The sequence below is a fragment of the Anguilla anguilla genome, chromosome 10 (genome assembly GCF_013347855.1).
Source record: "Anguilla anguilla isolate fAngAng1 chromosome 10, fAngAng1.pri, whole genome shotgun sequence".
In the NCBI taxonomy this organism is placed as follows: Eukaryota; Metazoa; Chordata; class Actinopteri; order Anguilliformes; family Anguillidae; genus Anguilla; species Anguilla anguilla.
In genome coordinates this window covers 26,153,652-26,166,809 of record NC_049210.1, presented here as the reverse complement: position 1 = coordinate 26,166,809, position 13,158 = coordinate 26,153,652, and the positions used below count along the sequence as shown (strand labels likewise).

Sequence of the window (13,158 nt, the reverse complement as noted above, 5' to 3'; positions counted from 1 at the left end):
CCCATTTTATTGGGGGATTCACAGAGAATTTTGCAAGCTCAGAATTTTTCTGCAGGTATTGTCAGATAAGTCGAGAGCAATTCACTCTAAGTCCCTTACACTCTGCAGTTGAGACCTGTTGTCATTTTCCCGTGAACTCCTGACAATTACAGTCATTCTGTACAATATTTGGCAAACCACCCAGATGTCAGAATGCACCAAGGCATTAAAGCAGACTGTTTTCAACAGATTGACACACTTCCATGTTTGTCAACCAAGTTTGCCCCCTTGTCTGGCTCATGATTTGTTTGAGGGCATTGTAGATTATGTCTTGGCACTATGCCTGCACTTTCTCATCAAAAAAAAGAAGTGGTTCACTTACAAATTGTTGAATGACAGACTGAAATATTTTCCTGGGGAAAGCAGCAACAAGTCAAATATCCTCTCAGATACAGGGGTAAAGCTTAGGGGTCACGCAGCTCAAAATTGGTGGCTACTGTGATTCTTGCCCATAATTTTGCATGGCAAAATAAGAGATTCAGAGGATGCTGTTTGGCTTTTAGTTCTTCTGCTGAGAAATTTGGTTGAGTTTGTTTGTGCACCAAAGTAGTCAGAATCTCAGGTTGCATTCATGAGAATACTGATAGAAGACTATTTAGAACAAAGACACACTGTTCCCACATAAAAGCCTGTGGCCAAAACACCATTACTTGTTACACTATCCTGAGTTGACACTGAAATTTGGTCCTCTCATTCGTACTTGAACAGTGCGTTTTGGAAGCAAGCGTGGCTATTTTAAAAGAAGTATTCGATCTACCAAAAACTTCAGAAATGTGCCCAAATCTCTAGCAGATAAACATCAGTTACTGCAGGCATACCAGAGCAGTGGTAGCATGTTTAATCCTGGCTTGATTATCACAAACTCCACCAAATATTACCCTGAGTTATACAATTCAAAGATTAAGGATGCTCTTCAAAAATTTGATCTCTCAGATCATAACGTTGTAGTTACTGATAAGGTTATAGTTCATGGCACTTTGTATATCACTGACTTGCTGGTCATCCTTACTTATGACATTAGTCTGTTAAAGCTGGGACAGATCTCTTTGATTGTTATCAAAAATAAAAAGACTGTACTCTTAGTATTGAGAGAAAAAACAGCGAATCATGTAACAGAGCTTGGTGTATTTGAAATTGTTAGCAGTGCTTATTGCAGTATAGTTTGCAAATCATTGGATGACATTGATAATTATGCTCCTTTGAAAATTTACCACAGAGGTGGAAGATTACTCATCCCTCTAAAACACCAGCCATTATGGAGACCATCTTAACACTGATAAAGACTACCCTTCCATCAAGACTACCTGCTCTCCACCATGGCGACATCATGGGCCAAGTCCAACACGGAAGAGGTGGCTTGGGGTTTGGCGGAAAACGACCTTGCTGGAACAAGGCATCCTCACTAGAGCGGCGGACGTTGGCCGTGGCCGAAGCCCGCCGACAGGAGGAGTCGAGTAGGTGTGCCAAGGCTGTGTAGCAAGCTAAACAGGGCCAGTGGATGAGATGGGAGAGTGTGTAAAAACGGAAGATCAGCTGGAAGGACATGTGGGAGATGGAGTCAAGCAGGATAAGTTTCCTCATTCGAGCAACCTACGATGTCCTTCCTACCCCTAAAAATCTCAACCAATGGCTGGGCGAAGATCCATCATACCCCCTGTGCTCAACACCAGCTACACTTAGACACATCCTCACTGGGTGTAAAGTGAGCCTCTCCCAAGGACGGTACACCTGGAGACACAATCAAGTGCTCAAGTGTCTGGCAGCAACTCTGGAAAGCAGGAGAACAACCAACAACGCCTTGCAGCCCAGAACAACCAACCCAGTTATGTTAATTGCCTTTGTTCGGAAAGGGGAACAAAGACAACTGAAGATTCCACCAAGAGCCAGGTTTGGACAGCCGGAGGGAGCCCGGGACTGGCAGATGCTGGTGGATGTGGGCCAACGGCTTACAGTTCCATCAGAGATGGTCCAACTCTCAGTCCATGGTATACTTTGTGGAGCTCACAGTCCCTTGGGAGGATGCTGTGCAGGAAGCCTTCGAAAGAAAGACACTGCGATATACAGAGCTTGCAGCAGAGGCAGAACAGCGGGGCTGGAGTGCAAAGATCTGCCCTGTAGAAGTTGGATGTTGGGGCTTTGTGGCAACATCAACTGTAAGACTGATGAGGGACCTGGGTATCAGCGGACAAGCCCTACGCCAGGCCATCAAGGAAACATCAGGGGTGGCAGAGCGGAGTAGCCAGTGGTTCTGGCTGAAGAGGAAAGACCCCAGCTGGTCTCCCAAATAAGCCGGCTAGGCAGATGCAAAGGGGGGTGGTTCTGGGATGCCAGAACGTACCGCTGAGCCTACTGGAAACGTCATGGGCCCAGTCAGCGAAACGTTGATGAAAGTAGGAGCCCACTTGACAACCCCAATGACGTGTCTGTCCAGCATTTCTCAACATCAGAGTAGCGTAGGTCAGTGCTTAAGCCTTCCATCACCACTGGGAGCATGGGAGTTTAAGAGGTGGCACTTTGGATTTTAACATCACGTCCTGTGTATTTGAAAACATTATCTGAGGACATCCTTTTAACATCAATGCAGGAGTAAAGGCTGGAGTTCGTTGGAGTAGCCTGCATTGAGGACCTTAGCCTGGTAACTGCAGATGATCTGGAAGGAATTCTACGATCTATACAATGTAGTAGATTGATTCAGGCATTTAGTACAGGTTTTTTGAAATCATCTTTGTCCATGCATAGTGAACACTCCTGCTTATAGGTTATGTTTGTCATACTGTAATGTAATTGAAGACCAGAATTAAAATGTGAGACATGCTTATAATATAATTTGTTTTAGCCAAGTGCATAGGTCTCCTGTCCTGTGTGTTTGTGTGTAAAGACCATTTAAAATTAGAAATCGAAAATTTCTGCATTATCTCTGCATTATCTCTTTTTCAAGTCACAGCTTGGAAAAAATTGTGCAAAAAGTGCGCAAGACTTCTGTGGAAATCTCTAGATGTTAAAAAATGTAATTAACTATTTTTTAAAAATTTATTTCATAGGACCATCGAATAGCGTACAGTTTTCCCCAACAACAGCAGCACAGAGAGCATGTGGAACCACAGAACCATCAGCCAGCAATGTTGGCCCTACGTCATCACAATTACCAAGAACCACTGGGAATTTTCAAATTCCATGGGATAAATTTCCTCCAGAACTTACAAAAGCCATCTCGGAGAAAACACGCCCATGTCCAGCATTAAGACGAGAGAGGTTTGTATCGTTATTAATGAGTTGCTTACCACAGACAAAAACAGACCAGGACAAGACATTCTTAGAAAAATTGCCCAAGAAAATGTTCAGAAATACCCAAAGTCTTTTTGTGATGTATGTGGGGATGACATTGTTGGCACAGGATACGACTCTTTAATGCTTCAAATGGAGAACAGAATGGAAAACTGTAATAGGCAGATAACAGTGAAATCTAAGAGGCAAGCAGAGGGTGATGCCATTCCCAAAAAACCCAAACAGTATGATCGATATGGCTGTGTACAGTGGCAACCAGATCTCCCAGCCAATGAAGATGAGATGGGTCCAACTGACAAGAAGACAGAGCTGCAAAATGCATATGCAGGTAGCCTACTCCCAGAAACATGTGTCAAGAAGCTAATGGCTGAAACCTTTTACAGCCAACGCATCCCAATTAACAGTGACAACAAAACAGTTAGTGAGTTGAAAAACAAATGGTCCTACTTGTTTGAAGCTACTCATTTCTTTGATCACACTGAAAGACTACTTGGTATCCCTGTTCAAAAAAAGCTGGAACTGTCAACAAACGAAAAACAGTAGCGAACTTTTTTTTACAAACAAAACCAACTCAGTTTTCAGGAATGCAGGAAAAACTCAAAGACCTCTTGGAGCTGGTCTCCAGCATCGGCAAATATCTCGGTGACAACACAGACAAACCACTAATCCACAAAGAGGTGAGTATTTTTTTTTTTTTACCTTTAATGTGATAAATATGTTTTCAGTATGTTAGATAGTATATTAATAATGAGAATTAACTTTGTTCTCAAGAGAATGTGTTTGTCAAAAGCAAATACATACACTTGCTGTCACTTGAGTGTCTGTTTTATTTTGTCTTATTTTTATGTTTTAAAGGGCTGACCACTGACTTTGCCAAGCACTCCATGGGCTCTATCTTACACCCGGCGCAAAGCGGCGCCAAGCGCAATGCAAGTGTCTTTGCTAGTTTCAGACCGACGCAGTTGTCATTTTCCCATCCAGCGCCCACGTTGTTTAAATAGCAAATGTACTTGCGCACATCGGAGCGCCCACGGGCGTGTTGGTCTTAAAATGAGGTGTGGTCAGGTGCATTGTTGCCACATTGCTATCTTGAGGCAGCGGAAAGCAATTGCACGATTGACCAACAAAAACCTGGGGCTATATTTTAACAATCTAAGGGCACGGTCTTAAGCACATGGCACAAGTGCATTTAGGGCGTGTCCAAATCCACTTTTGATAGTTTAACGGCAGATAATCTGAGCGCAAAGTAAGGCGCATGGTTCAAAGGGGTTGTACTTAGTCTCTTAATTAATCATAGGTGTGTTTTGGGCATAACATGAAATAAACCAATCAGTGTCATCTCCCATTCCCTTTAAAAGCCAGGTGCGCTTGCACCTTGGCGGATTGCTATTATAATGGCGGATATTATGGATAAATGGATAAATGGATATAAATATTATGACTAACCATTATGACATGTATTTTTTTTTAAATATCGCGTGTTGTGCACCTGCCTATGTAGGCACATATTACTATCTTAATAACGCGCCCTTAAAATAACAGTAAAATACTGCACCATTGACTTGTTGACATTGACTGCGCCATGTGGACAAGTGTTGAGAATTAGCATGTATGCTAAAACACTTAAGCAATGCATCTGGTTTGTCCAATGTAATTGTGATGTCCATGTCAAATAAACTTAACTTAACTTAGCATGGCCGATCAGGTCACAAAAGTAAGCACAGATGTAATTCTAAGCATATTTTTCATTTTCTTTAAGATAGCTTAGTACTTCAGCCATAGTTTAGATCAGGGGTTCCAATCTTACAAAAAAGGCTTTTGTTGGTGCAGGTTTTTGTTTTTACCTAGCTCAAGGACACCTGACTCTACTTATCAATATCTTGATTGAAGACTATTAGTTAATTAGTAGAATTAGATGTCATAGCGCTCAGCCACAACAAAAAATGTGACCACATCGCCCCTTTTCAGAAACCATTGGACTCCCCCAGTTTAGATCATAATTATGTACTTGAACAAGTGACTTGCATTTTCAGTGGTTCCCTTTAAACATGCATTTGCCCTGCTTCTAGCCTCATTGAGAAAGAATGGCTTTCTATTCATTTTCAGCAATTTATTGAATGATTTCCAAGTTTGTAAATATATTTAGCTTAATCTTTATCCCAGTTTGGGTGTGTTTGTGATCATGGCTGCGGCCACGAATAAATGCATTAGATTCTGATGGTGTTCTCATTGTGTTATGAAGGTAATCAAATTTTGATACATTTTGTGTACACTAACATTAAAAACACACAATGTGCAGTTTTTCCAAATGTGAAAATGACAAGCATTGTAATTTCCTTACGTGTTCAGGAAGCGTGATGTCATGCCATGCAGCAGCTGTACAATGTCGCCATGTCTAATGAGCCGGGGTGGCTTACTAACCACCAAGTCCTGTCTGGAATACAAACATGATATTGATTTCACAGAACTATAAATTACATGGGTCATTACCCAAATTAAATTTAACTTATTAATGTCATTGAGTAATGTTTAAACAAGCCATCAAAGGAAAACATATTGTTCTTGACAAGAGTTCTTTATTTAGCACATATTTTTCCCCACTGTTTGCCTTATATATTGTAACTGTGCTCAATCTGAACATTTGGCCAAATTGTAGACACCTTTGGACATGCTTATATAGGCCACATATCATTTGATTGTGAATAAAGATTAAATACTGTGTAAACTTTAATGGCCATATAACCCAATATTCACATATCTCTCAAAATAAAAATGTAAGATGCCACTAACAGTCACACAGTTGGATTTGAAATAAAACTAGCCAACTCAAACTAGCCATCCTAGGAGGATGAGCCATAAACAAAACCCACCTCAACCACAGTCCCAACCCAGCAACATGGGTAACATTGTGTGACCCACTAATAAAACACAGCCCATCCTCAGCCACCAAACAACAAATCATACCTGAGAGAAAGTAATTACTTTCCAAGTGAAAAAAACTGTTAGACACTGTTGTTTCCCAATGTTACTAACAAAATCACTATTTATGAAAAAGGCTTTAAGTTGACACGTAGGACATTAAAACAAATCATAGTAGCTGAAATGTTATTGTTTAATGAAAGCATAGTACCGACAATACGTGCAATTTAATCCAAATCCAAACTCAATTAAAATTAAATCCTAATATTCTACATTTAAGCTAATATTCTGATAGAAGATCTTTCTAAACAGTTGGGTGTGCCACATCACAGACAGTAAGATGACACTGGTCATGGGGCTAACTCCTTGGGAAAGTTTGCTTCTTTTATTTAATGTTAATTTTCAGGGTCTCCAGATATTAGTAATTGAAGGCAATCAGCAGTTACTGTTTAATTTAATATCCTTTGAATCCTTTAATATGGTAAAAATCATTAAAGATTATTTCAAGAATTTAGATTAATATAAACATTAACACAGATAAATTATTACCAATTTTAATCTTATGAATACTTTCACAAACCTATCACTGCACACATACTGTAGCTGAGGCATTAACCTGAGTCCTCTTGCAACAGGAGCACTTACCTGCCTGGATCTTTGACAATCCACCAGTTATTGACATCTTTGAAGGGGTAGCAGGTGACCTGCTGTTGATGGGAGCTACCGCGCCCATTTTCATACCTTCACATCATGAGAAAGTTGTTAGGCTAAAACTAACAGATCAAACTGGAAGATGATCAAGAGGGCTGAAGGGTGTGCAGATTCTGAATATGTTTACTGACCTGATGGGATAGTTGGCCTTGTGGGAGTGCAGCCAGCATGGGACAGGTTTGCTTGATTTGCTGCGTAGTGTCACCTGGGAGCCATATGCCACCTCCAGTGGCTGGCCTTGTGTGATCCTTGCCAGGCCACCCTGTAGGCAACAGAGTAAATCACGGAATGTGTGAGATCACTCCCATCTTCTTTTCCATATTTTCTACATTCAAAATATGAAGTGTCATTTTAACATAATAGCAGAGATTTTTGAAGTTTTAAGTATATCATCTTGACAAGTGTTCTGTAATTAGATAAACAGCCAACTCTGTTATGGTGTTCAAAATGCTTGGAGGAAGCAAGATGTGTTGCGCAGTCTGCAGGGTGGCTGACTCAAGCGATATGCGAGTCCTCTCGTGTGATTGGGGGTTTAATACCCCACCATGGCACCTTTGTGCTATAATGCCTAGTGTAGCTGTTACCCTGTCTGCTTTCCTCCTGTCTGAATAAAGCAAAAAATACAAAAGGAGGAAGGATTGTCTGCCCTCCTTAAAAAAATAGCAAGTTGAGTTCAGCTGTATAGCAGATGAACAACAACAACTGTATTTAGTTAGAACACCCCTCACTTAAAATGGCAGCCATCAGTTGAATGTGAATATATGAATGCAAATCAACTATCATTACAACCACAACCCTGGATGCTGCAAACAGTCAGCACCCCTTCAGAAAGGGAACCTAACCGGCCCAATATACTTCAAACAAATTTGAATTTAGAAGATTCATCAGACCGCGCTGGGAGCAAATGTTTCGCTCCGACTTTAAGTCTGTTTGTTTAATGATGCTCCATACCAGATGGTGAAGCAACCAATCAAGCAGTGGACATTGGAATTGAAAATGAATAACAGCGATGAAATCCAAAACAAAGAAAACGGCAATAGCTGTGGTCATACAAGTGGACATATCCTTGAACAGCTTCCGCAAGTCCAGCCTCGAACTGATTCACCTTAGAAATGAGCAAAGGACAGCCGAAAGAAACAGGAAGTTTACCAGAAACTGGTGACCCAAAATGCATCTAATGATGTGACATTGTTGACTGGTTGTCACCAATTGTAGGCAATGCTGTATTGGGGGGCAGTGAACTAGGCTGTGTGAGAGTTTTCACTAATTTCGGCTGGCCAGCCTGCGCACACTGCGGCAATCAAAGCTAAATGCAATATTTTGTTTTGGTCACAAAAACCTGTGATTTTGCCTTTGCCAATCCACCATATTTGAATTTGTTTGAAGTATACTGAGTCCATAAGACACAATGTTGCTCCATTGTTTATGAAAATAAAGGCCTACACTTTTTAAATGCAAGTTACGAAAAAGTTTTTGATGCAGGATCCAAATAACAGTTGTCAATTTGCCATTATCTGCATTTTTAGCTTGTATATTGTTCAGTGGAGGCTCCCTTTAATTGTGATAAACAGTGCAAAGCCCAGTAAAAAAAAAAGGAGAAGCAGAAATAGTACATGTGATTAAAAATTTTGCTGAAAACTGGAAAAACACATTTCATGAATAAAAATGAAGGTAAACTGCAAAAAAGTGGGCTAATGAAATAATATAATAAAAAAGCCTAAAACACAAAACCGTAAAACAGAGTACTTCAAGAAAATAGACACTGAACAGTGCGGGAGTAGCATGTAGGCTATGTGTCAATGACCTGCAGACTGGCTTGAAAAGCGCTGCTCATCATCTGATCATGGGGTCCACTGTGGTACAGGAGGCTGAGGTGAGCATAGAAAAATCCAAGGTATAGCAACACAGGTAACACCAGGAGTGCCAGAGAACGGGCCAATACCTGCACCAGGACGGTCACCTGTGGGGTGAGAGTAACACCTCAAATGTGGCCTTATAACATTAAAATAAAATATAACATTTTTATTGTCCAAAATAAATCCAAAAACAGTATTATTTCCTTTGATCAGCAGGATCATTGATATCAATGAACACAACATTTACAACACAGAAAAAAGATTTTGAATAAACAGCAATTTAAAGATCAAATCTAATAAAATGTTCCCATGTTTTATTCCAAACTCTTTGCAGGCAAACACTTCATGTTCAGTTTCATATTTAGAATACAGCACCATGGTTTTTGAAATTTGAATCTGATTCAGTTTCTTTTTTGGCGTGAGACATTTCAACTCAACTGCTGTCAGATGCATATAGAGATCACTTCAAAAATGTTTACCCCCCCAATTTCTAGAAACATATGCAATTTACACTTTACAATGAATTGTATGTTGGACACAGGTTCTGTTCATTGATAGATCAACACAAATATGTAAATATACAGTAGGCTCCAGAATTACTGGCACCAAGGATCCAAAGTGCGACCATTTTGGTCGCACATGCAACCAAAAATCTGTCAAGTGCGACTAAACATTTTCATTGGTCGCACCGGTGCACCTGACATTTAGCAGGTCTGTCCCTGTGTGTGTAGCATTCTTTTTTTTCCCCACCCGCATTCTGCGAAGACCCGCTACCTACTATGCCTCTGATTGGCTCTGACCCTGATATTTTTCTTCACTAAATGCGGGTGGGGGGTAAAAAAACAAGGCATGTGTGTATTAGTGGCGAGAGCGGCCTTGTATGCATATTTATTTTTTATCCCGTTTTCTCGAGATCACAAATTAATTATTGCGTTATCACAAGATAACAAAGTTGGTTTTTTTGAGATCACGACTTAATTATCTCGTTATCTCGAGAAAACAAACAATGGTTTAATCGAGATCACAACTTAATTATTTCGTTTTCCCGAGAAAACAAATAATGATTTTCTCTAGATCACAACGTAATTGTGTCATTTCGACTTGAGACTGGCTTGAGGGAACAGTAAGTTGGGTAAAGTTGGAAATATATTCACAGATCCAAAATTCCCGGATCAATAACTCATAAGCGAAATGTTGTTAAAACACAAACAACACCTCTTTAGTACCGTAGTAAGGTAGACAACGAGCTACAACCTAATTTTAGCCAAAACGAGATGTCCTCCGAGCTGGACAAATAACACTGGTGTCTATGTACAGCCGGCTGTGAGACGAGTGCGCAGGGGACGTGTAAAAAGTGCAACAACGCAAAGGGATACTACAAAAATATTAAATATATATGCTCTTATACAGTGTAGTGTCCCCAAAATCATTTCACACATCAGTGGTCTTCTGTTGGCAATACTACAACACTTAGTTTGGAAAAATGTGTTTTTGCATAATTTTGGGGAATTTTTACTGGGAAAATTATTCGGTAACTTCACTCTTATGACAGTGTAGTACCATCAAATTCAGTTCAACCTCCGGGAGCAGCGCACACTTTTGTGTGAGTTATTTGAGTTTGATTTATTTATTTGAGTTTGTCAAGCACTTTAAACATCAGCACTTTTAAAGTTTATTTTTTAAACAATTGAGGTTATTGCGATTTAAATAAAGAAAAAATATTTATCTGCAACTTTATTCCTGTTTACAATCATTTACATAATGTGTTACGAAATTACCAATCTGTATGGGAAATAACAAAAAGGTCATGCTTAAAATGTATTACTGCGGTGCCAAAAGGCGCAGTGAAAAATTTTGGGTGCACCTAAATTATGTGCTGGTGCACCTAAATGAAAAGGTAAGGCGCACCAGTACAACCAATGTAAAAAGTTAGTCTGGAGCCCTGGGCACCCTTAATAAAAATGAAGAAAAAGGCTGCATATAATAAATGACACAGATAATAATCTATATGTTATGTTCAAACATATGGGAAAACTATATACTTTTATTTCAATACATTTACTCTCATGCTTCAATGTTTTTTTATTAAGCAATCTAATTTTTTCTGAAAACCATAGGTGCCATAATTATTGGCACCCCTAACAATTATTGTAAGTAAAATCAAACAAAATCAAATTGCCAATACAATTTTACTTAATTTAGTTCATCTCAGTCTAAAGGACTATATTGTGTCATTCCATCACTTCCAGTTTCACTAGAGAATACAAATGAGGTAACAAGCATACAAAATCCCTTTGTCATCCATCAGCATGGGAAAATCCAAATTGTCAATTCAGAAGAGACCTATGGTAATTTACCGTCACAAGTCTGGTAATGGGTACAAAAAAGACATACACGGTTAAACATACCACTTAGCACTGTAAGGGCAATAATAAAAAGGTGTAAAACATATGGAATGGCTGCAAATTTTCCAGGAAGAGGAAGCAAATGCATGGGGTCCCCATGGATAGTGAGGAAGATGGTGAGGGAGGCCATTATAACCCAAGGATCACTGTTTAAGAATTGCAGAGATTGGTTTGTTTCTTGCGGTCAACAAGTCTAAAAAAAAACATAAAATGGCACCTCCATACCAACTAACTCTTTGGAAGGGTGGCACGAAGACAGCCCTTACTGAGTACAATAAACAAAACCAAGCTTGCCAAACCTCACTGGAATTATGACTGGAAGAGAGTTATTGTCAGATGAGACCGAAATTGAACATTTTGGCCATACACACCATCAACATGTTTGGCTGCAAAAGAGGAATGCATACAGCAGAAGCACCTCATACCTACGGTCAAATATGGAGGTGGGTCATTGATATTTTGTTTTGCTGGCAGTGGTCACGGAGGACTATTTTAGATCAATGGCACAATGAATTCAACAAAGTACCAGGAAATTCTGGCAGAAAATGTGGCTGTCTCTGCTAAGAAGCTAGGACTTGGTCATAAGTAGATTGTCCAGTATTATGTTTAGACAGTGACCAGACCCGGAGCTGGGTTTTAGTTAACTTTATTCTCCCAACCTCTGCTACAACACTACCGTAAGCTGTACGGCTCTGCCACTCCCACAAACGCTCTTAAAGGCGTAGTAACACATATGCCGGTACATCAGTAAATTCCACTACTTAAACAGACATAACATTTTCTCCCCCCACCCAGGAAGGACAACACAACTTTCAATCCATGAAACTAAAACCCCTTTAAGGACTAATAACAGTCCCTGAACCAGACAGGCGGAGCCCTTGCTCTCTGAGGGCGAGCCTGCTGAGGAGCAGGACCTGGCGGCGGCGGGGGGTTAACCCCCAACTCTTCAGTCCCCGGAGCAGGCTGCCAGCTGAGAGGAGCAGCGGGGAACAGGGATGGTGTAGGGCCTGTCAGGGCCCGAACCCTGTGCAGGCAGTTTGTGTGCCACCGAGTCCCATCGTCCAGTCTGTAGGTGGCCGGTCCTAGCTGCCGAGTCACCTGTCGAGGCACTGACCAGTATGACTGCAGCTTGTTCTGGCAGTGTGCATGTTTGATCCGGACCCAGTCCCCTGCAGACAGGGAGGGGTCCCGTACTCTGCGCGAGGTGTCAAACCTCTGCTTCATCTGTGCCTGTGAGCTGCGGACCTGTACTTTGGCTTTCTGGATCCCTGGGCTCACACGTGCAGGGGCTGGCTTGGCTCTCATGCAGTCCAGTGGTTGTTTTAGTTCCCGCCCTATCATGAGCAGGGCCGGTGACACCCCAGTGGTGGAGTGCTTGGATGCCCGGATTGTCAAGAGGGTTTGATTGAGTGCAGCACTTAAGGTTTTCCCCTCCTCCAAACAGGCCCCTATTCCGTTTTTAAGGGTTTTATTCAGTCTTTCAACCCCCCCTTTACTCTCCGAGTGGTACACTGCTGTCCTGATGTGCTTGATGGACCGCCGTGACAGGAACTCTGAGAACTCAGGCGATATGAATTGGGGCCCATTGTGCAACGTGACGGTGCTAGGCTGCCCCCAGCGCCCGAAAAGCTTGTCCAAGCAGGTGATGATGGCGTGTGTGGTAATGGAGCCCAGCTCAAAAGCTTCCGGCCATTTCGAGTGGACGTCATGCACTACCAGTAGGTAGCAGGCGTGTGCGGGTGCCCCGTGAAGTTCGCCGCAGAGGTCAATCTGAATATGCTCCCATGGCGCGGACAGCCATTGGAGCGGGGTGAGGGGTGCTGTGGCTGGCTGGTCTGTTTTCCCGCTCAAAAGGCAGCAGGTGCAGTTTTTCACCAGCTCCTCTACGTCGTAGTCAATGCGGGGCCACCACACTGTGTCTCGGCAGCGCTGCTTCACCTTGA

The 13,158-nt window shown here is 41.5% G+C and overlaps 1 protein-coding gene across 3 annotated transcripts in view; it reads right to left on the bottom strand.

Annotated features, from left to right (window-relative positions):
• The window catches only part of pomt1 (protein-O-mannosyltransferase 1), a 241,570-nt gene that overhangs the window by 149,638 nt on the left and 78,774 nt on the right, over positions 1–13,158 (bottom strand). For 2 of the 3 annotated variants that reach the window (XM_035436345.1, XM_035436346.1), the window contains 4 exons: positions 8,759–8,914; positions 7,086–7,216; positions 6,889–6,984; positions 5,666–5,758 (listed from right to left, as the gene is read on the bottom strand). In XM_035436345.1, coding sequence (XP_035292236.1) covers positions 5,666–5,758; positions 6,889–6,984; positions 7,086–7,216; positions 8,759–8,914 — 476 coding nt within the window. The remainder of the gene's footprint in view (positions 1–5,665; positions 5,759–6,888; positions 6,985–7,085; positions 7,217–8,758; positions 8,915–13,158) is intronic. The other variant, XM_035436348.1, reaches the window with a different exon arrangement.